This window comes from Myxine glutinosa, chromosome 5, assembly GCF_964187855.1.
Source record: "Myxine glutinosa chromosome 5, kmMyxGlut1.1, whole genome shotgun sequence".
NCBI lineage: Eukaryota > Metazoa > Chordata > Myxini > Myxiniformes > Myxinidae > Myxine > Myxine glutinosa.
The window spans coordinates 100,911,017-100,935,881 of NC_136265.1; the positions used below are offsets into that span (position 1 = coordinate 100,911,017).

The 24,865-nt window shown below is 46.3% G+C and overlaps 1 protein-coding gene across 10 annotated transcripts in view; it reads left to right on the forward strand.

The window, feature by feature from the left end:
• The window catches only part of LOC137417722 (uncharacterized), a 502,198-nt gene that overhangs the window by 376,903 nt on the left and 100,430 nt on the right, over window positions 1-24,865 (forward strand). For 8 of the 10 annotated variants that reach the window (XM_078778424.1, XM_078778423.1, XM_078778425.1 and 5 more), the window contains 2 exons: window positions 5,749-5,943; window positions 18,625-18,735. The exons of 1 other annotated variant lie outside the window; for it this stretch is intronic. In XM_078778424.1, the coding sequence (XP_078634550.1) occupies window positions 5,760-5,943; window positions 18,625-18,735 (295 nt within the window). In that variant the 5' untranslated portion in view covers window positions 5,749-5,759. The remainder of the gene's footprint in view (window positions 1-5,748; window positions 5,944-18,624; window positions 18,736-24,865) is intronic. One more of the 10 variants, XM_078778430.1, reaches the window with a different exon arrangement.

A 24,865-nucleotide genomic window follows, 5' to 3' on the forward strand; every position in this document is an offset into this window, starting at 1 on the left:
TTTCCTGAAAAGATGAACGATACGCCATATTTTTCGGTCTTAACTGCCTAAGTACACCATTTCTCGTCACTAAGGACCTCAGCACCTTCCTGCAATCGAATAATTTCTTATTTCAGGGCATCAATACACAATTGTTTACTTCGAGAGCAATTGGTTTTGTATTGCTGACAGAAAACACCGATCTGCGCTTTTGCATAGTCCCACCACTGACAGAGATTTTGGAAATGATGTTGGAAATACAGAACCTTTTCCCAAAAAACTCAAAGGATAATTTAAAGAAAGGATCGCTTAGAAGGGAGGTGTTGAAAGACCAATACAAGGTGCGGCGTTTGAAACGCGGAAATGAAAAGCACGGTTTTACCAAAGAATGATCAGACAAACCAGAAGGGACAATATCCGTATATGTCACAAGATTGATAGCAGAGTTAGGAATCTAAAATTTATCAAGACGAGCAAGTGAAAGATGATTTAGTAAAACACGACACCAGCTAAATTGCTGCGGGTCTGGGTGTTGCCACCATACATCGTTGAGGTCATGCCACAAAACTATATTGGAAAGAGGCATACTTTAAGCTGGATGTGGCTCTGCACTGTTCCTATCTAAAGTTGGGTTCAAAGTGCAGTTAAAGTCCCCCCCCCCCCCTCCACCCCCTTCCCTAAGCACAAGAACGTATCAGAAGAGAGGTGTCTCAGGAAATTAAAGGACACATTAAAAAAGTTCCAAAATGAACAAAACGATGAAAGGACATGACGTGTTTTAAACGGTTATTTTTCCCTCGTAAAGGAACCAAAGTAACTGTAGAGACGACAGAACCAAGTTTGTTTAGTTCAGTAACCACGTCTTTGTTCTTAAGGAACGGGTGGAGGAGTGTTGGAGAGAGAAACCCCGAACTGCCGGCGTGTCGAGTGGACATACCTGAACAAACACGTCAGGAGCAAAGAAAAGCCCGTGCTCGACTATTTGAGCAACCATGGGTACTGTGGAAACAAAGATTACCACACGTTTATTCATGCGAGAAGCCACTTTTACCTTGTCCAAACTGATTATCTCTCCGACGGCAAGCATAATGGCCTCGACATCGAATCCTGATGGAGGTGTACAAACTAACCAGTGTTTCCGGGTTAGCACTTCAAGAGATGTGTAACGAGAGCTATCCGCCATAGTTTCCACGTTTAAACAAAGGATAAATGTATAAAGGGTTAATTAAGCCAAAAAGCTCCAGTAAACAAATGAAAAATGATTACAAAAAAAGAAACTGAAAAAAATATTTTGATTTGGAGCATGCCGTGAAAAAAAACGAGGAGAGAACCGCCCAAAGGGGGGAACCCTTCCCGGTATCACCACGTGTGCTCCCTCACTCTCTCACTCTCAAGAGGGGGGAAGGGATGACAACGTGGAAGGGGAATATACAAAAGACGGCACAAAGGTGAGAAGAGGAAAGGGGCGCGTAGAGATACAAACCATGAGCACGGAGCAACAAGGCCAAAACACGAACAGACGCCATGACACCGCACCCAACGCACCAACAGCCAGCAGGGGGAGAGAGAGAGAGAGAGACAGACAGACACAGAGAGAGAGAGAGAGAGAGAGAGAGAGAGAGAGAGAGACAGAGAAAGAGAGAGAGAGAGACAGACAGAGGACAGAGACGGACGCGCTGTTCTTTGACCTCTTGAGAGCCAATCTCCGAATGTCCCTCCCAGTTTACCCCGCCCACAACCTATGGGCTAATCATGTCCCTCAGGGGCGTGGCCTGTTTCCTTGTTTGGTTCTTTTGACAAGGCTCAGACGGACGGGGCTTCGGCTTTGCCTGGGTTTTGTTGGCGGTTGTTGTTGTCTAATGGAGGTTTTCATGGCCAGTCTTGTCAGCAAAACGTAAAGGGAAAATTACAGAGGGGAAATCACGCAATGGGGGAAATTATCATCAATCCCTACACTAATTAGCACTGCTTCACCCCTCATGTGAAGACACACAAACAATCTTGAGCTACAGTTTCGCGACTGAAATACAACGAGATTTCTCCTACGTGTCCGCCGTCCATGCTATAATTATACAGTCCTACCTTTCCTGTGGGATCCTTTTATCTACCCCCAGAAACATAACAATACATATATATATCTATATTATAATAGCCGTAGATGATTCTGTCTGTCTGTCTGTCTATCTGTTGGGTGTCTGTCCGGGGTGTGGCTTACTCGGTTTGCAGAGTAGCTCCACCCATAGCTCCACCCATTCTGGGAGTGGCTATAAACAAATATCCACCATTTTATTAACTCGCATAGCTTTGAGTCCTGTTTTGTAGGCCCGTGGTGTCTTGCTCTCCCCCAGTTTTATTTCAAATCAAATTCGATAAATCATTTCATTTTTCACAGTCGCTAACATAGTTTTAGACTCGGTTGAAAAAAAACGGGAAGAAAATCCGATGAAAGTTGCCGTTTATAGAACGAAATGAATTCTCAAAGGCCTGTAACTTCAAGGCCATTGAGTCTCTCTCACGCCTTTATCTCCAATCTAACTCACCATATGATTTCATTTTTATCGATGGTTTTACTTTTAGACTCGGTGTCAGCAATAATTGAGAACAATCCACACACGCGGGAAAATGCAGAGATATATTTTTTAAAATCGCGTCATGGTGTATCATACACCGCCCAACATGACACCGCCGGCAATGTGTCGATATATATTAAAAATTCGCTTTTGCTTTTCCGTTATGATATATTACTATTTCGTTTGATGATAGTCGTCACAAAAACGTCAACAATGATGCCGACATATATTTCTTCGTTTTTATTTCATTCAACATATTAGCCGGAAGTAAAATATGTTTCAGGAAATTACCGAGAGATATTTCTTCGTTTTTTTTATTAGTTATGTGCGCATACACTTTAAATAGGTTTATTTGAAATCTTTAATTTTCCACAATATAATTTACTTGCCATTTATCATTTGATGATTACGAGACAAATTCCTCTTGAGGATCGTGACAATTCATGCGTTGCGTGGAAACTTCCATTTCCAAAATGAATGAGACGATCGATGAAGAACGACTCGGTGTCACCAACGCGGGAAAATGCAGAGATATATTTTTTAAAATACACCATATCACCGCACAACACCGCCCAACAGCCAACAAGTATCATACACCGCCCAACAGCCAACGAGTATCATACACCGCCCAACATGACACAGACAGCAACATGTCGACATTATCGCTTTTTCTTTAAACCGAGTGAACCGAGCCGAACCGAATACACCGCGTGAATTCACCGAGCGAATTTCAGCCAATTCCACCTATTTCTTCGTTTTTATTTTATTCGTTACCAGCAGAAGTACCCAGCGTTGCCGGGCGGGGGAGGGGGGAAGGGCACGTACACTTTAAACATGTATATACATGTGGGATGTGGGATATATACATGTGGGACATGTGTACGTGTGTGTACGTGTGTACGTGTGTGTGTGTGTGTGTGTGCGCGTGAATATGTGTGTGTGTGTATATATGTGTGTGTATGTGTATGTAGGCTAACCCCCGCTCTAGCAGGGAAAATGGCCTTAAAATGCATGTTGTTGTTGTATGTGTATATACATGTCTGTGTGTGTGTGTTTGTGTGTATATGTGTCTGTACGTGTGTGTGTGTGTGTGTGTCTGTTTTTGTGTGTGTGTGTGTGTGTGTGTGTGTGTGTGTGGAGATGTATATATGTGTATATATGTGTATATGTGGATACATATGTGTATACATATTTGCATATGTGCGTGTGTGTGTGTGTGTGTGTGTGTGTGTGTGTGTGTGTGTGTGTGTGTGTGTGTGTGTGTGTGTGTGTGTCGATGTACGTGTGTGTGTATGTGTATATGTGTGTGGGTGTATATGTGTGTGTGTGTGTATATGTAAACATGGGCCGGTGTGTGTGTAAAGTGTGAGGAGGTATTGGAGAGGAAAATGCAGAGATATATTTTTTTAAATCGCGCCATGATGATAAACGAAAATACACCGCCTAAAATAACAGTCGACATATCTATCTATAATGCCAGTAATCTCTGTGTGTCTGTCTGTGTGTCTGTGTGTTTGTCTGTGACCGCTGTTTCTCGACAACCACGGGTCCGATATACTTGAAACTTGCCAGGTATATTGCTGGGGACCCGAGGATGTGCCTTTTCAAGGTTTGTAATTAATCGGACAAGTACCTACCGAGCTATGTCCAAAAAACGCTTCAACCAATCAGAGAGCAGCGAGCTATCACGTGTGCCGAACCGTTAATGCAATGCAAGCGTTAATGCGTTAATGCAAGGCTTTTCTTTTTTTCCCTCTTCTCTTTCTACTTTTCCTTGCGATTAAATTGCAAACAGCCAAAATACGTTGGCGCTAATTGAATAATTGGCCATTAACACTAAAATAATCGTAACTGCGATATGCCAACTTCCGGACAGTGCAGCCTTCCATGTTGTTGTTGTTTGCAGCAGCTGTTTGCAGCAAGGCAAGGCTTTTCTTTTTTTCCCTCTTCTCTTTCTACTTTTCCTTGCGATTAAATTGCAAAAAGCCAAAATACGTTGGCGATAATTGAATAAATGGGCATTAATAGATAGATAGATAGATATGCGATATGCGAACTTCCGGACAGTGTGCGCGTTACGAGCTGACCGCCATTACGGTACGTAATTCGATTTCTTATGCGCATTATTTCTCCCAATTCAGTCAGAGCGAAGGGCGGAAGCGAAGAGCGTTGTTATTTTTTGTTTACGGGCGTACGGGCGGGGTAGAGCGTACGGGTAGCGTTTTTTTTTTTTTTTGGCAAGGAACGGGCACCCACGTACGGGCAATGCCCTAGTATTTAAAATTCGCCATACACATCCATGCGGGAATCCCACGGGCATGGATGTGTGTGACATTTCGACATATTGAGTTACATGCTGCGCCTGCACATTCAGTTATATAAGATGGTTACTGGCAATTGATCACATCCACAAATGATGTAATCCACACAATTTATGTACTTTACATAACGTTAATAGGAATACATGCCCGTGTAGATGGGAATGACATATAATTCACCGAAAACGTTGAAGCAACCGCATAATATTACGGTGATGTTTAACTCTGAGAATAGTTCTAAATTTAAAAAACTTTCTTCTGATATTTGTGATTTATTTCAAACAAACTGTATTTCCCAGCTACACGGCCATGTATTCCTATTAACGTTATGTAAAGTACATAAATTGTGTGGATTACATCATTTGTGGATGTGATCAATTACCAGTAACCATTTTATATAACTGAATGTGCAGGTGCAGCATCTAACTCAATATGTCGAAATGTCACACACGTCCATGCCCGTGGGATTCCCACGGGTGACCCCGCTAGTATATATATATTGTGGGTATATATGTGTGGGGGGGGGGGGGGGGGGGGTTGAAGGAGGTCGGCCAAATATATTTTGTGCTCTGACTGAATATATACTGCAAATCAGAGAGAACATAATTAATCGTAAGGCACAAACCTGCACATGTACTTTGTAATACGATTACAATATTGTCTGAAGAACCTGCACATGTATAATTTATTTTTGTGGGTTTCCCAAGGTGCGCATATGAGTGTGATGAATGTTAAAATTCCTGTAAGTGATTTAGGCAGAGGATAAGGTTTTAAGTACAGAGGTACTTCACATGTAGGTACTGTGACTACTGTGTGGTCTCAAGGTACTCAGAGTGGAACAAACATCAGGAAGAATGGTGTGTTTCCTGCCTCTTTTAAAGGTTCACCCACCATGCACGCTCAAGTTGGCTGTTGGAAGGATTCCAGTCACGTGCAGCCAGAATTGGAACAGCTGACTGCACTTGGATGTGGAATAAAGGTTGAGGAGCTGGAAGAATCTTCTGAGATTCTGCAGATAAAAATAGAGGATGTGACCTCCTTTGGTCTGGAAGAAATGCAAAGCGACCAGACGAATGGTGATTTGTGTGATCTATGTCAATTCTTATGGGATCTGTGTTTGTTTAGCGCCGAGTTTTTAATTTTTTGTGTTCATGATAGAGGCTTGTTGAAGACCGACAGCAGAATGTGATGGGTGGAAAGAACAGCATACTAGATGTGAGAGTGAGAGTACTAAGGGAGGGGAGAAGGAGACATGCGGGTGACAAACTGCACACAAGTTGAATGAAGCACAAGAGAAAGGGGGAAGCGGGATGAAACAAATGTAACAAACCACACAACGACGAACAAACGAAAATAGGTGAGGGATAGGTGGGAAAAATCACAATGACCTGGAAAACGGGAGTGCTTTGGAATAGGGTCATTTGAGGTGGAAAATATCATGTTTTTGGATGGGGGATGTTCTGAGATGGTGGTGAACAACTGTCTTGAAGACCTGGGGGTCCGAAAGAGTGGAGGCAAGCAGTGATCTTGGTTTCAGTAGTTTCACCAGAAGGGGTTTGCTGGTGTACCGTGTGTTGCCTGCAGGGGATGTTGGGGAGTGGGGGGGATGGAGGGGATGGAGAACATGCACAGAAAGAGCAGATGGTGCAAGACAAGAAAGGAGGCAGTGGAAGAAAGAAACGCACCTGTGTGTGATGTGAAAGTGATGGACCCATATCCCCACTCAGCTTCATTGTGGGAGATTCCAATTATCTTGAGGTTCAATTCTTTTTCTTGAGGTTTCATGGAAACCCTCACTCAGGAGGGTTTCCATGATGTCCAGCTGAGGAAGGTGTGAGGCAGGGCAGCCAACCGGATAGAGCAGTACTTGATGAATCTGCAGATGAAGGCCTTGCTTGTGCAAAACAGTTCAGGTGTGCTGAGGAGGGAAGAACCTTGCATTATGGAGGAAGCCCAGGCTCTGGCTTTGTAGGCCAACTGACCATGGAGGCCAACTCAAAAATGTGGTTTCCCCAAGAAATATCCAAGCTGATATTGAGACCCGAAAATTTGAGTGACTGAACTTCTTCATGAGGGTTGTTGAGAAAGGAGATGGGAGGGTTTGTCAGATGGTCATTTCGGAGAGAGATGGTGAGAGTGTGAGATTTGTCAGAATTGAAAATACATATTCTAAGTGTTTGAGCAGCTTGTAATTCCATCGAGGTCTGAAGAGAGGGAAGAGGCTGCTGCCTATCTCTCTGAATAGAGGGAAGAGGCTGCTGCCTATCTCTCTGAAGAGAGGGAAGAGGCTGCTGCCTATATCTCCCTGAAGAGAGGGAAGAGGCTGCTGCCTATATCTCTCTGAAGAGAGGGAAGAGGCTGCTGCCTATATCTCTCTGAAGAGAGGGAAGAGGCTGCTGCCTATATCTCTCTGAAGAGAGGGAGGAGGCTGCTGCCTATCTCTCTGAAGAGAGGGAAGAGGCTGCTGCCTATATCTCTCTGAAGAGAGGGAAGAGGCTGCTGCCTATATCTCTGAAGAGAGGGACGAGGCTGCTGCCTATATCTCTCTGAAGAGAGGGAAGAGGCTGCTGCCTATCTCTCTGAAGAGAGGGAAGAGGCTGCTGCCTATATCTCTCTGAAGAGAGGGAAGAGGCTGCTACCTATATCTCTCTGAAGAGAGGGAAGAGGCTGCTGCCTATCTCTCTGAAGAGAGGGAAGATCTGCTGCCTCTCTCTCTGAATAGAGGGAAGAGGCTGCTGCCTATATCTCTCTGAAGAGAGGGAAGAGGCTGCTGCCTATCTCTCTGAAGAGAGGGAAGAGGCTGCTGCCTATCTCTCTGAAGAGAGGGAAGAGGCTGCTGCCTATCTCTCTGAAGAGAGGGAGGAGGCTGCTGCCTATCTCTCTGAAGAGAGGGAAGAGGCTGCTGCCTATATCTCTCTGAAGAGAGGGAAGAGGCTGCTGCCTATATCTCTCTGAAGAGAGGGAAGAGGCGGCTGCCTATCTCTCTGAAGAGAGGGAAGAGGCTGCTGCCTATCTCTCTGAAGAGAGGGAAGAGGCTGCTGCCTATCTCTCTGAAGAGAGGGAAGAGGCTGCTGCCTATCTCTCTGAAGAGAGGGAAGAGGCTGCTGCCTATCTCTCTGAAGAGAGGGAAGAGGCTGCTGCCTATCTCTCTGAAGAGAGGGAGGAGGCTGCTGCCTATCTCTCTGAAGAGAGGGAAGAGGCTGCTGCCTATATCTCTCTGAAGAGAGGGAAGAGGCTGCTGCCTATATCTCTCTGAAGAGAGGGAAGAGGCGGCTGCCTATCTCTCTGAAGAGAGGGAAGAGGCTGCTGCCTATCTCTCTGAAGAGAGGGAAGAGGCTGCTGCCTATCTCTCTGAAGAGAGGGAAGAGGCTGCTGCCTATCTCTCTGAAGAGAGGGAAGAGGCTGCTGCCTATCTCTCTGAAGAGAGGGAAGAGGCTGCTGCCTATCTCTCTGAAGAGAGGGAAGAGGCTCCTGCCTATATCTCCCTGAAGAGAGGGAAGAGGCTGCTGCCTATATCTCTCTGAAGAGAGGGAAGAGGCTGCTGCCTATATCTCTCTGAAGAGAGGGACGAGGCTGCTGCCTATATCTCTCTGAAGAGAGGGACGAGGCTGCTGCCTATATCTCTCTGAAGAGAGGGAAGAGGCTGCTGCCTATCTCTCTGAAGAGAGGGAAGAGGCTGCTGCCTATCTCTCTGAAGAGAGGGAAGAGGCTGCTGCCTATCTCTCTGAAGAGAGGGAAGAGGCTGCTGCCTATCTCTCTGAAGAGAGGGAAGAGGCTGCTGCCTATCTCTCTGAATAGGGGGAAGAGGCTGCTGCCTATCTCCCTGAAGAGAGGGAAGAGCTGCTGCCTATCTCTCTGAAGAGAGGGAAGAGGCTGCTGCCTATCTCTCTGAAGAGAGGGAAGAGGCTGCTGCCTATCTCTCTGAAGAGAGGGAAGAGGCTGCTGCCTATCTCTCTGAAGAGAGGGAAGAGGCTGCTGCCTATCTCTCTGAAGAGAGGGAAGAGGCTGCTGCCTATCTCTCTGAAGAGAGGGAAGAGGCTGCTGCCTATCTCTCTGAAGAGAGGGAAGAGGCTGCTGCCTATCTCTCTGAATAGGGGGAAGAGGCTGCTGCCTATCTCCCTGAAGAGAGGGACGAGGCTGCTGCCTATATCTCTCTGAAGAGAGGGACGAGGCTGCTGCCTATATCTCTGAAGAGAGGGAAGAGGCTGCTGCCTATATCTCTCTGAAGAGAGGGAAGAGGCTGCTGCCTATATCTCTCTGAAGAGAGGGAAGAGGCGGCTGCCTATCTCTCTGAAGAGGCGGCTGCCTATCTCTCAGATCTCGCGAGATCTCGGAGACGGTGGGAGGGATTTTCGAAGCTCCACACGGTCTCCACGTTTTTCGAAGTTAAGTCTGTTCACAATTGTATTTTGTCGAAACTGTATTTATCTTTCGGTGTGTGAAGTTATTGTGTGCAACTTTGGTTGTTTCTCGGTGTTTATCTTTCATAAATTGATCGTCTGTTTGCCGTGTCGTGTCTTGAGGCCTTGTACAGTGTGCACTGTACAACCTTGAGGCTTTGTTTTTCTCTCAGCGGTCCGTCGTTTGTGATCCAATAACTTTCGTTCTCTGTATTCCCAGGCTTTTCACCCATAGCCTACTTCCTTGTGTAAATCTCAACTAAAAAAAAAAAACAAAAAAAAAAAAAACATTTCCTTCCCTGTTCTCATTCGTTTATTCATTCTTATTCGTTCGTTCGTTCTTCGACCACGTGTTTCTCCCCCATTTCCCCAGATAGTTTTCACTCATTAACCTTCAATGTTTACACTTTCCCCTCAAGTTATGTATTCCGTCATATTTTATAACACCTTTTTCTTCTTCTTCTTTAAAAGGCTGCTTTCGACTTGCTCACCAAATCAATTCATCCCAAAAAAAATATCCATCTCCTATAGTGCCTTTTTTCTACATTCCCTAAACTCTCCTGCACTCCATCCTCCATCCAGCGTCCTTAAACGTATTTTTAACTCGAAGGTCACAAGAAACTCATTTTGCAATAAATGTTCGTTTCCCATAAATCGTACACTTTCAAAAATCCAATCTCACCCCTCCCCTCCAAATCTTCCCCATTACCCCTCCCCTCCAAATCTTCCCCATCACCCCTCCCCTCCAAATCTTCCCCATCACCCATCCCTTTCAAATCTCCCCCCTTGCCCCCTCCCTCCTAAACTACCCCCTCACCCCTCCCTACCAAATCTTCCCCCTTGCCCCTCCCCTCCAAATCTTCCCCATCACCCATCCCTTTCAAATCTCCCCCCTTGCCCCCTCCCTCCTAAACTACCCCCTCACCCCTCCCCGCCAAGACGCCCCCTCGCCCCTCCCCTCCTAGACTCCTGCCTCACCCCTCCCCTCCAAATCTCCCCCATATCCCATCCCTTTCAAATCCCTCCCCTTGTCCCTTCCCTCCCAAACTCCCCCCTCACCCCTCCCCTTCAAATCTCCCCACCCTCATTGCTTCTCAATTTCCCCCCTCTCACTCCCCCTCCTCAAAGCCTCCTCCCCGCTTCTTCCCCCTTCAAACTCTCACCTCCATCCCCCCCAACCTTCTGCCTCGCTCTTCCCCCTCCTCAAATAACACCTCATTGTGGCTCACCCAATCACCATCAAACCTTTTGTCCGCCCCATCCTTCCCTTTCTCCGAGCTATTCTGAAATCTCTGACACACCTTCAACAGCTCTCCCTATCTCTTCCACCTCTTCCACATCTTACCCTACCCCTCCTCCCCCCTGTTCTGTATCTGATGCTCCCCCTTCCTCTTCATTAACGGTATGGACCTCAAACATCCGGGGCCTTCGTTCAAACTTAACTGATCTCTCCATACAGGTTGCTTCTGTCAAACCAGACGTGATCTGCTTAACAGAAACTTTCCTCCTTTATGATGTCTCTGATTCCATAGTATCTCTCCCGGGCTACTCCCTCCTCCGGTATGATAGACCTGAGCCTCGTCCTGGAGGCGGGGTTGCTATCTTTATCAAAAACTCTCTTCCTCACTCGCCCTGCACTGCACTCTCTCCACCTCACCCCCAGGAATACCTCTGGCTACGGCTTCCCCTTCGCTCCCACCTCTTGTTCATATGTGTGTTGTACCGTCCACCAAACAGTGATGACTCCATCTACATCTCGCTGTCTGATGATATGGACCAACTTCTATCTACTCATCCCAACTCTCTCTTCCTCATATGTGGTGATTTCAATTGTCACCATGCCAGTTGGCTGGGTGTGGGTACCTCTCTCACCAGCCATGGCTCTTCAGCAAAGGACTTCTGCGACTCACTGGGACTGACACAATCTGTCAATTTCCCGACCCGGATCTCAGTCAACGGAACATCTTCTCTTCTGGACTTGGTTATGACTAACTTCCCTGAAAATGTCTGCTGCTCTTCTTCTGCTCCGATCGGATCATCTGATCATGTCCTTGTTAAAGTGGACATCTCTCTGACCATCCTCAGGGAGCCTGCTCAGCGTCGACGAGTCTGGCATTTCACTCAGGCCAACTGGCACGGTCTTCAAGCAGCCATCAATCATCTGGACTGGTCTCCCATCTCTACCACCTCTGACATCAACTCATCCTGGGAATTCTTCCAAAGTAAATTGCTCTCTCTCATGCACAGATTTATCCCATCTCGTCTTCAGTTGTCATACCCTTCCTCCCGTCCATGGTACACGGAATCTTGTGGTGAGGCTGTTGCCCAGAAACAACTTGCCTTCGTCTCCTGGAAAGCAAATCCAACGGAAGGAAATCTCATTTCCTTTCACAAAGCCCGAAACAAGTGTGTGTCCACCCTCAGGAGAGCCAGGAAACAATATCTCTCCGTTCTCAAGACCGAACTCTCTTATCTGTCTCCCTCTTCCAAATCCTGGTGGCGTCTGGTCAAATCCGTTTCTGGTGTTTGTTCCCCCTCCATCCCCTCCCTTACCTCAAACGGCTACACAGCTGACTCCGCACGTGAAAAAGCTGAATGCCTCAACTCTGTGTTTGCCTCTAAATCTTGTGTCCCAAACCCATCCCTCTCTGTACCCACCATACCCAGTCGTACCCTGCTGCTCCTGGACTCCGTGTCCTTTCCTCCTGACAAGGTGGAAAAGTTTCTGTCAACCCTCGACTCTGATTCTGCAACTGGACCCGACGGCATCAGCCCACGGGTCCTAAAATCCTGCTCTGCCGCTCTATCTCACCCTCTCTCTGTTCTCTTCACCCTCTCTTTTGCTCAAGGTCAACTGCCATCTGCTTGGAAATCAGCCAACATCACCGCTTTGCACAAAAAAGGTGCAAAAACAGATCCTAGCAACTACAGACAAATCAGCCTTCTCCCAATTATCAGCAAAGTCATGGAATCCATCATTGCTTCGGATATGAAATCTTTCCTCTTCTCCAATGGCTTGATCTCTGATCATCAATTTGGTTTCAGACCAAGTCACTCTACTCTGGACATGCTGCTTCTGCTGTCTCAACAATGGATGGAGGTCCTCAATGCCAAACAGGAAATTAGAGCTGTCTCCCTCGACATATCACGTGCCTTCGACACGGTCTGGCACCCCGCTCTGCTCACCAAACTCTCCTCCTTTGGTATCCATGGAAATCTCCACGCATGGCTGGCGGACTTCCTAGTCGTCGTCAACGTGTGGCCCTGAATGGGTTTCTCTCATCTCCTCTTCCTGTTCAGGCTGGAGTTCCCCAAGGCAGTGTTCTGGGCCCCGTGCTTTTTCTGGTCTTCATCAATGATCTCTCTGACTCTCTCGAAAATCCTCTCTATCTCTTTGCTGATGACTCCACTCTCTGCCGCTCCATTCCTCTTCCCTCAGATCGGCAGTCTGCTGCCTCCTCACTCTCTGAAGAGCTGGACAAAATCACAGACTGGTCAAACAAGTGGAACATGTCTTTCAATCCTGACAAATCTCACACTCTTACTATGTCTCTCCGAAAAGATCGACTGGACAACCCTCCCATCTACTTTCTCAACAATCCTCTCCAAGAAGTTCTGTCGCTCAAGATTTTGGGTCTCACTATCTGCCATGATCTTTCTTGGGAAAACCACATTTCCAAGCTGGCCTCCAAAGCCAGTCGCCGACTGGGCATCCTCCGTCGTGCGAAGTCCTTCCTCGGCACACCTGAGCTCCTCACCACATACAAGGCTTTCATCCGCAGCTCAATGGAATACTGTTCTCCCCTATGGGCCGGTGCTCCTGCCTCACACCTAGCTCGGCTTCACGCTGTTGAAACCAAAGCTTTCAGAATTATTGGAATCTCCCGCGATGAAGCTATCTCTGAGGGCCTTTCACTCACTCACCGCAGGCAGGTAGGTGGTCTTTCTGTCTTCTACCGACTCCTCTCCGGCCTTGCACCCCCAGCTCTCTCTGTGCTCTGTCCCCCAAATATTCCTACAGGTCGCACAAGATCTGCCAGCAACCCTCTGATGGTTAAACTGCCGAAATCTCGGCTCTCTGCTCACCTTCACTCTTTCATTCCTCTTTTCTCCCGCCTCTGGAACAAACTCCCTCACTCCCTTCAATCCCACTCCTCCCTCCAGGTCTTTAAAACAGCTGTTCACCACCATCTCTTATCTTCCCCCATCCAAAACCTTGATCTTTTCTACCCCCGCTAATTCACCCCAGATCCACCTTGTTTGAAATTCCAACTTCTTTCCTGGAAGTCCTGGCAGTTTCCATATGTTTTATACCTCTCCCACCGCCCCCTTCCCATGCCCCCCCCCCCAAAGCCCTCGCCCTCTCTCAGATCTCTCGATGTCTCCATGTCTCTCGGTCCCTGCTCTCAAATGTTGTGTTTGTGTCCTTCCCCCTCTCTCCCCATCTTGTCTACCGCTCCCGATGTTATATGTTTTATGTGTCGGTTTGTCTTTCTGTGTGATTAATGTTCGCTCTTTCACGAGCCTCGATCTTGTATACAAAAAAAAAAAAAAGAAAAAAAAAAAGGAAGAGCTGCTGCCTATCTCTCTGAAGAGAGGGAAGATCTGCTGCCTATCTCTCTGAATAGAGGGAAGAGGCTGCTGCCTATATCTCCCTGAAGAGAGGGAAGAGGCTGCTGCCTATATCTCTCTGAAGAGAGGGAAGAGGCTGCTGCCTATATCTCTCTGAAGAGAGGGAAGAGGCTGCTGCCTATATCTCTCTGAAGAGAGGGAGGAGGCTGCTGCCTATCTCTCTGAAGAGAGGGAAGAGGCTGCTGCCTATATCTCTCTGAAGAGAGGGAAGAGGCTGCTGCCTATATCTCTGAAGAGAGGGACGAGGCTGCTGCCTATATCTCTCTGAAGAGAGGGAAGAGGCTGCTGCCTATATCTCTCTGAAGAGAGGAAAGAGGCTGCTGCCTATCTCTCTGAAGAGAGGGAAGAGGCTGCTGCCTATCTCTGAAGAGAGGAAAGAGGCTGCTGCCTATCTCTGAAGAGAGGAAAGAGGCTGCTGCCTATATCTCTGAATAAAGCAACCAAGAAAAGTTGCACAAGATAAGGCCTTTGCTGAATCAAGCTCCATAGTGGTGAAAAAAGAGGCTGCTGCCTATCTCTGAAGAGAGGGAAGAGGCTGCTGCCTATCTCTCTGAATAATGAGGGATGTCACGGCAGAGGGTGAAGTCATCAGCAAAGAGAAAGAGATGATTTTCCAGAGAGTCGGAGAGATAAATTGATGAAGAATAGGACCGGGCCGTGCACACTGCCTTAGAGCACTCCAGCATTGACAGGGAGAGGAGATGCAAAGATTCCATTGAGAGGAACGCGTTTACTACGAGAGTAATGGAAGTCTGTTGGTTGGAGCCATAGTTGGAGAGTTTGGAGAGGAAGGAGTGGTGCGAGCCTGGGTGTGAAGCTCGAGATCTGTCTCAAGAGACAGCCCTGACCTCATGTGTGGCATTGCAGGCCTCCATCCATTGTTGAGAGAACAGGAAGCGCACTGAAACGGCCGCACTGTGAAATTTGTGAAGGAATAACATTGTGGTGGCTTGTTCACACGTGTGTATTAGCTTCTGCTTAGCGTCAGGTAAACCCCAATGACATTTCTCACCTGTCATGCAAGGAAACAACCAATCTCCTCTCACGACATCAATAACCCTGAGTGTTGGCTTAACAGTTGAGGTGGCGGCCTTAAGATATTTGGATCTTGAATTTGAGACCTTGTCGTGCCGTTACATTACACCAGGTGGGTTGATTCAGCCTGTCATCTTTCCAAGGTGGGCAAAATGAGTACCAGATAACTGGAAACAGGGGACACTTCATCAGCAGCACAGCCATTTTCCCAGCAATGATGCAACCAGCAGCCACATCCATAAGAAAAAAAACCTCACCAATCTTCCCCAGCTGAGACTCTGGAACGAGATAGTTAACACTTTGCCCCTCCTCGGCAAAGAAGGCTGAATAAAGCAACCAAGAAAAGTTGCACAAGATAAGGCCTTTGCTGAATCAAGCTCCATAGTGGTGAAAAAAGGTTTGTGAACCCCATGGAATTTTCTGTATTTCTGCATATCTTTGACTAAAATTTTTATCACATCTTCATCTAGGTCCTAATTAATAGATAAAGATCACCTGATTGAACAAATAGCACCAAAAAACTACTTTTCATTTATTTATTGAGCAAAATGATGCAACATTCAATTTCTTTCTCAGAAAAGGTATGTGAACCTCTATCGGTCAATCAGCTCAATTAAAGGGATAATTACAGTCAGGTGTTTCAATCATTGGGATGAAAATCAAGAGTGAGTTTAGGTGGCCCTGTTCTATATGAAAAAAATATCCCTTTTGATGCAATGCCATATGTTGGTTAGGGCATTAATTTGAAATTGGGCCATGCTACTGGAGATCTGGCTTGCCTCCTCTTCGCGAAGGACAATGTGGGATCTGGAAGTTCCATTGACCAATGTTGGCAAATAGGATGCCTGTTTAAAGTCCATCAGAAGGACAGCAACCACATTGATGCATCACCTTGCCGATGATAGTTTACATCCGGGTCGGGATTCAAACTCTGGCTGGACAGCTTTGAGGTGAGTGTGTGTACCTCTAGGCCAGCGTTTCTCAACCGGGGGCCCGTGGCCCCCCAAGGGGGCCACGAGCGGACGCCGAAAAACTGCGATTCAGAATGCAGAAGCTTGTAATGTACAATTAAGGTGACGAGTCTCCGGTCATAGTGTCAAAGTAAAAAGGGTAGATGAGTTTAACCTTCTCTAAAAAAGGGTAGATGAGTTTCTCTCCATCTCTTTCTGCTTCTTTACATCTCTACTTCCTTTGGGCCACGAGCGGACGCCGAAAAACTGCGATTCAGAATGCAGAAGCTTGTAATGTACAATTAAGGTGACGAGTCTCCGGTCATAGTGTCAAAGTAAAAAGGGTAGATGAGTTTAACCTTCTCTAAAAAAGGGTAGATGAGTTTCTCTCCATCTCTTTCTGCTTCTTTACATCTCTACTTCCTTTCTTCTCCTTCCCTTTACATCTCTACTGTATTACCATTACAAAAGTAATTAATTCGTATTTGCAATTTTTTTCTCAGATGTCGAAGGCTCGAAAATGGAATGACAGCTATGTCAAGTTTGGATTCACGAATGTCAGTCGAGATGGCGTGGACTGCGCGCAATGTCTGCACTGCTCGGTCGTGATGTCAAATGCGTCACTACGTCCTTCCAAACTTTCAAACCATCACGACAAGATGCATCCCGGAAGGAAGGAAGATAATATCGACGCTCTGTCTGCGAAACGATCACGATATGACCGTGAAGCGACACTTCCCAAATTTGGATTCCGGGCAGAAGAAAAACCTGCTCTTCAATCCAGCTACGAAGTGGCATACCGAATTGCGAAGTGCAAGAAGCCGCACACTATTGCTGAGGACCTTATCAAGCCATGTACAGAGAAAATGGTGGAATTGATGATCGGACCAGAGGCGAAAAAGAAGATCCAGCAAGTTTCGCTCTCTAATGACACGATCCGACGACGGATTGACGACATGGCTGCTGATGTGTGCCATCAAGTTTGCTCCGAAATCAAACAAAGCACGCTCCAGGCTAGCCTTCAATTAGATGAGTCTACCGACACCGCCCTGGAGAGCCAGTTGATCGCCTTCGCTCGCTACGAGAGAAAGGGAAAGATGAAGGAAGAGTTCTTGTTCTGCAATACCCTACCAACCACAACGACAGCGGCAGATATCAAAGCTATTGTGGACTCTTTTTTTGAAGCTAACGGACTCGGTTGGCAGAATTTCAAGCACATTTGTACTGATGGTGCCCCAGCGATGGTCGGCGTCAGAGGAGGGTTCGTCACGCTTGTGAAGAACGAATGGCCCCATGTGACGTCCTCCCACTGTTCGCTACACCGATACGCTCTTGCGTCAAAGACTCTTCCGCCTCGTTTGCTGGAAGTCATGGACGTCGCGGTCAAAGTGATCAACTTCATTCGTGCGAAGGCCAAAAATCATCGGCTCTTCCAACTACTGGCCAACGAAATGGGAGCGGAACATGTTGGACTTCTGTTCCACACCAAAGTCCGTTGGCTATCGAGGGGGAAATGCCTCTCTCGGCTGTATGAACTCCGGGTTGAGGTGGAAATCTTCCTGCGAGACAACGAAAACAACCTCCATGTCCACTTCGACAATGAAGAGTTCGTCATGATGCTCGCCTACCTGGCCGATATATTCGGCCAACTCAACGAAATGAACCAGTCCTTGCAAGGCCGTGATGTGACAGTCAGTGACGTTCAAGACAAGCTTGCCAGACTGTCTGCTAGAATGGAAGTCTGGCAGGCACGAATCAAGGCCGGGTCCACTGCCTCGTTTCCTTTCTTGGACGAGCACCTGCAGACGCAGAGGATTGAGCTTCCCGTCGGCATCAAAGATTGCATCACTAGACATCTCGACAATCTCTCCGCTGAGTTCAAATCGTATTTCGACGATGCACCGTTGGATGTTCCGTGGCACAAAGACCCGTTCAACGCCAAAATTGAACCTACTGAAGACGAAGCAGAGGAGCTGGCAGAGTTGAAGGTTTCAAAAGCAATGAAGCTGGTCTTCAGTAACAAAGAAGACCTCTCCACCTTCTGGTTGTCTGTTCAGGATGCGTATCCACTACTCAGCAAGAAGGCATCCGTAATGCTCATTCAATTCGCCACAACATATCTTTGCGAATCTGGATTTTCTGACCTTGCGACCATTAAAACGAAGTCCAGAAACCGTCTTGACGTTGGGAACGATATTCGCCTTGCTGTGTCCAAGACGGAGCCGGACATAAGAGGCCTCGTCAGACAAGCCCAACAGCAAGTGTCTCATTGATTGTATTGCTTAGAAAAATGTTTACTTTGATTTATCTTTTAAGACTGAGTAAATAAATTTCATAAAACGAAATCTGCATCTTTTATTGAAGGGCAGGGGGCCACGAATGTTAAGCGACTCGGTAGGGGGGCCATGGGCCATCAAAGGTTGAGAAACGCTGCTCTAGGCCATGCTGTCGGCCTGGGTGGTGGTGAAATTCCCACTGCAGTTGTGGTCAGATAAGAAGCATCTCGGAACATCGAGGCAGTTTGTACAGAGCCTAATGTTTTGATATTGTAATGCTTTGACACTTTGCTATTCCCATGGGGAAATGTTTTATTTTCTTTGTTCAAGGAAGGCCTCAAATCAATGATGTTCATGCAATATTTATATTTATTTGGCTATTATTTATTTATTTGGCGAGTATGAAAACAGCTATGCTATGTGACACAAGACTTCCCTCATTGAATAAAAGTTACTTTTTCCAGATTTTTTTGTGAAAGTGGAAGTGAAAACTGAGCACGACATTGATGTCCACCTGGATCTACCAGGACCAAATGACTCTGAAGCTTCTTTCTTCGAGAACCATCCCCATGAAGGTTTCTGACAATGTCTATACATTTTAATTCGTACAGTTTGATGATGAACTCTGGTTTAAGGAAAAAAACCCCCGAAATTTTGATTGAATTGTGTTAAGAAATAACCACGATGGTGGATCAATTTCTCAAACATCCATTATCCCCTTCATCATTAGGTGAAAGATTTCAATCAACAATAATGTGCCTGGATGTATCCTGTTATCCTCAATTTGTACTATCGACAATTTAACGGAACTTTAATTGCAAACGCATTTTTTATTGATGTATCTAATATGCTTATGCAAGGACCAGGAAAAGAGGGCAAAGAGGAAGGGAGGCAGGGAGGAAGGGAGGGAGTAAGAGAGCAAACAGTTATCTCGTAATGAGAGGGTTGGGTTGGGTGTGGTTGATGCGTGTCAATAATATTGTGTGAGGGGAACTGGATGGTATGAGGTAGAGTAGGATGTATGTATGAGTGCATATATGATTGATTACATGTACAATATAGGGCAAAATGGAGAAGATTGTCATGGGGCCCGCAAGGCTAACCCCCCCCGCTCTCGCAAGGAAAATGGCATTAAAATGCCTGTTGTTGTTGTTGTTGTTGTTGTGTGTGTATATATATATATATATATATATATATATATATATATATATATATATATATATATATATATATATATATATATATATATATATATACATACAGACTTGGCATTTAATATGGAATATTTTTTTGTGGGGGTGAACTTACTTTTCAAGATGACTTAGAACCACAACAAGTTCATTGGAATTATGTTGAAATTATTCTAGATTTTGTTAATGTGACCTTTAAAAGAAACAAAAACCACATTTGACATTTCGAAGCAAATAAATTGATCCTTGAAAGTGATGCAAACTGATATTGAACTCAATTCACGGACAGTACTGTGTTAAACTTCTGTGCGTTTTCCAGAAGTATCTCTTTATTTTGCACATTAGCCAAAAATAATTTCAACAAAAACAAAAGCTAAATTATGACTGGGATTACGGACAGTAAAATTACAGTTCAGTACTTCGTGTAACCCCCACGAGCATTCAGGAGAGCACGTACACGTTGAAGCATGCTGTTCACGAGATTTGCCAAGGTTTGGACAGGAATCGCTTGCCATGCAGTGACAATAGTCTGCTGCAATTCACGCACAGAGGTCGGCTGCTGGTCCAAGGTGTCGATTTGACGAGTTAATTCTGCCCACAAGTTCTCTATCGGATTCATATCCGGGGACATGGCAGGCCACTCCACATGCTCTTCACCACGGTCAGCAAGAAAGTGTTGGATCATGCGAGCACGATGAGGCCGTGCATTGTCATCTTGGAAGACAAAGTTTCCTCGAGAGGCTGCACGAGCAAATGGAAGCAATGTTTCTTCCAGAATGACCCTGTACTTGAGGTTTCCATTCAGTACAACCAGGTCAGTTTTGCCCCTGCATGAAAAGCAGCCCAAACGGTCACCCCACCACCTCCAGCTTGGACTCTTGGCACTATACAATCTTCGTTGTGGGCTTCATGCACTTGTCTGCGCACTCGGACGCGGCCATCTTGACGATAGACCAGAAATCTAGACTCGTCACTGAAGGTCACATGATTCCAGTGTCCTGGCTGCCATTGACGGTGCTCTCTGGCCCACTGCAGTCGGCGCTGGCTGTGTTGTCTGGTCAGGCGTGGCTTTCTCAGGGGATGCCTGGCACGATAGCCTCCTTGAACCAGTCGTTGGTTGACTAGCCTTCTGGATACAGGCACATTTGTCAGTTGCTGCCACTCAGCCCTAAGCCGATTAGCTGACTTGGTACGGCCATTGCAGACTAACCGGTGCAGCTGGCGATCATCTCTCCTTGTGGTTCTGCGTGGATGTCCTGGCCTCGGTATTGGAGTAGGGACACCCCTCTGAGCATTTTGTTTCAGGATCTTTGACACCTGACCTTGAGTGATGCCATACTGCCGAGCAAGAGCACGCTGTTTCATGCCAGAATTTCGTAAAGCCACCACTCCATGACAAACAGCATTGTCAAGTTGACGGACCATCTCCAGAGGAAGCGGCAATAACTTTTGTAGACGTGCAGCAGTTGTTTTCCACTAATACAGAACGCAACAACCCTGATATACCCGATTGTGAAGCCAATCGTCAAAAGTACCTGTCCTTACATTTTGTCACGCCACCTGTGATATAATCCTGTTATTGACTTCTTGCTGCGAAAGACAATCAGTGACATGGTTCTTTCAACAAAGACATCACCGAAGGGTAAAATAAACTCACCAGATTGATATACTGAGTTCAGAAAGTAAACCCAAGTCAAGAAAAAAAAAATATTCCATATTAAATGCCAAGTCTGTATATGAAGAGTTCAGATGCAAAAACAGATATATCCATTTTTGCTGAAATGAGAAAATCAAGATTTTCTGCTGTGCATTCCAGGTGAAACCCATCAAAATGACATGGGCTTTATCTTAAAATACGTGGACGCAATCGGGTTTTGGGAGAAAATGATTTGCCTACTGAAACGGAGGTATTGAAACATATACTTCGGTAAACATAGTTCAGTTTCATCAAAAATGGCGTTTATCGGTTTTTGCGCCTGAACTCTTCATATATATATATATAGATATATATATATATATATATATATATATATAAATATATATACAGTATATGTATATAAATATATATGTATATATACAGTGAAACCTTGACTTACGAGTTTAATTCGTTCTGTGACCGAGCTCGTAACTCAATTTGCTCGTTTCTGAAATTAAATTTCCCCATTAAAATGAATTGAAATGCTATTAATCTGTTCCAGCCCCCCAAAAACCACACCAATTTTTTTTGAAATATATATATATAAATATCTCGCGCTTTATATTTCACCTGTATGCAGCATACAAGTTGGCAGGCTGGCCTGGACTGGAGGTACGCACACTTGACTCTAAACTCTCCAGCCTGGGTTTGAATCCCGACCCAGCTATAACCTGTCATGTCGGTGTTTCACAGGCAGGGTGATTCATCAATGTGTGTACCGCTAAACTGGGCGCCCCGTTTGCGTCCCATTAGTTGTTGGATGTTAAGGATCTCACCGTGTCTTCCACAAAGAGAAGGCGAGCTATCGCCGGCACTCTGAACAAGTTGTGGCCTGGCATGCTCTTCTCCTCTGCCATTATATACGTCCTCCTCGGCATCTTTTTCCAGAAGAGCCCTGTCTCGTCACAGTTGAAGATTTGCTGGGGATGTATCCTTCGGCTTCTATCAGTTCGGCAAAAGTTATAATAAAATCTTCAGCTGCCTTCACATCCGAGCTTGCTGCCTCACCAATGCCTGACGACGGAGTGAATGCCGGTCCTCTTCTTAAAATTATCAAACCCCCGACTGGCTTTGAATGACTCTTCCGATGCCTCGTCCGTTGATGTTCCCGCCGTCTGCTCCACCAAATCCCCGTAAATGTCTCGTGCCTTCTCACAGATGATGCTCTCGGTCACGGTATCTCCTGCGAGCTGCTTCTCCGTCAACCACACAAACAACAACTTCTCCATCTCTTCATGGACAGAGGTCCGGAGCTTTGAAATAATCTTAACGCCCTTGGCTGGCGTTATAGCCTTTATCGACTCCTTCTGCTTCAAAATCGTACATATCGTAGAAGTACTACGATCGTACTGCCTCGCCAAGTCGACAACACGCACACCTCGCTCATGTTTTTCGACGATTACGTGTCTTATATCCAAGCTCGCTCGCTCGTAACTCAGATCTCGGCTCGCATCACAAAGCAAAAAATCGACCGAGCGACGGCTCGTATCTCGGAAAACTCGTAAGTTGGTGCACTCGTAAGTCAAGGTTTCACTATATATATATATATATATATATATATATATATATATATATATATATATATATATATACATATATATATATTGTTACGGTCCGCGGATAAGGATGTTATTTACCGAGCGGAGGTACCGCGGCCGAACAGTTTTTCCCCGATTCACCCAGACGTTGGCCGTATCGCGCCACAGCTATTCAATATGGAAAAGACTAAGACGACGAATGCAAAGAGGGAGAAGAAGACGTACAGAAGAGTAACGGGGTTTATTATTTACACACACATAAGCAAAAAGAGCAGTCACGGTTATTTACAGGGGACATGAAAAAGCAGGTGACACAGTGAAAATTACTAGCTTATACAGACTTGATTACCTACCCAGGACAGAACAAACAAAACAAACTCACGTACGCAAATGGGGAACTTGCAGGCAGGAATGGCTGGAAGGAGAGGAAAGTCCAATGGGTCCGGCAGCACGATCCGCGCGTTGGGCAGCTGCCGTTCCTTCGCGGCCCTGCTCCGAACTGCCGTCCAGGCCCCAAGCGGCTGGCGAGCGTTGTTGCTGCTGTGGATGCTGCTGCTGGTGCTGCTGTGGACGCTGCTGCTGCTGCTGCTGTAGACGCTGCCGCTGGCGAGCAAGGTGACGAATAGCAGGCTTTTGCGCTTCCCTGGATGATCTCTGCTTTTGGACCTCACAACTCAGCTCTTGTCATAGCTCATCTCTCTTCTCAGCTCATCTCAGATCTCGCTGGGGAACGTCCCGCGGCGGGTTATATAGGCCCCGCCCCTCAACCTTCGCGAACCTCCTTGATGTTTCTCTCCACACCCTCTCCAAGTCCAACCCCTTGTTTGTGGTTGGTTGAGTGGGGCTGACTCACTCCTCCCCTCTATGACGAGGTGGGGACCCGCCTTTCTTCCCCAACCCTGCCTCGTGGTCAATGGTGGCTTTGGAGGGGATGTAATTGCCAAATTGAGGCTTGGCCATTACGAAAGGGGAAATGGAGGTTTTTGGGAATGGGAATGAAGGGAATCTATCTCTTTCACTTGGTGCAACGGAGTGTCATTCTAATGGAAGACAAGGCCTTACTCTAAAACACATAATAAGGATATAAACTACTGAACAAGGGTTTTATCGTGTCCTTCAATGTGGTGTTTCATGGAATTAACTACCGGGACGCCCTTTTTACCTTTACACAACTCTGGAGGCAGGAGGGGCCATATCCAAACAATGTTACACAACAATTTACCACAATACAATACACACAATCAAAAAAATGCAATCCTCATATCCGCAACAATATATATATATATATATATATATATATATATATATATATTGTTGTGGATATGAGAATGGTTTTTTTTTTTTGTTGTTGTAGTGTAAATTGTTGTAAAATATCGCCCTCCTTACTCCAGTGTTGTATAAAGGTCAAAGGGCGTTCCCGTAGTTAGTTCCATAAAGCATACATGAAGGACACCATAATACCCCTGTTCAGTAGCTTATTTCCTTATTATGTGTATTAGGGTAAGGCCTTGTCTTCCATTAAGATGACACTCCATTGCACCAAGTGAAATAAGATAGATTCCCTTTCATTCCCCATTCCCACTCCCAAAACTTCTACTGCCAACTACAATAGCCGCCATTAAGCATGTGCTCAGCTCAGGGAAGAAGGGCGTGCCCGCCCATCGTCATCAAGGGTGGAGTCAGAGGGCCTGTGCCCACCAATCAGGGCCGAAGCGAGCTCACCGAGGGGCGTGTCCTGAAGGCCGGCGGCTTGATTGCCTGAGGCGCTATAAAAGCGCGTGCACAAGAACCGAGTGAGTGGTTGGACCAAGCGAGAGACGTGCAAAGTGTGGTTGGACCAAAGAGAGACGTGCAAAGTGTGGTTGGACCAAACAAGAGAGAAAGAAGTGGTTGGACCAAAGGGAGACGTGCAAAGAGACGTGGTTGGACCAAAAGGGAGACATGCAGAGAGTTGTGGTTGGACTGAGTACGAGAAGGGTTGGACTGAGTACGAGAAGGGTTGGACTGAGTACGAGAAGAGTTGAGTACGAGAAGAGTTGAGTAAGGGATCCCTAAAAGAGCAGCTCCAGCCACCGCAAGTTCAGTCACAGCAGCTTCAGCCACAGCAGCAGCAGCCACAGCAGCTTCAGCCACAGCAGCTTGGGGGCCTTGACGGCAGTTTTTGAGCAGGGCCGCGAAGGAACGGCGGCTGCTAAACGCGCCGATCGGAAGAGGAACGGCTGCTGTTAAACGCGCCGATCGAGAAAGGGCGGCGGCTGCTAATCCCCGACCCGACCGTGCT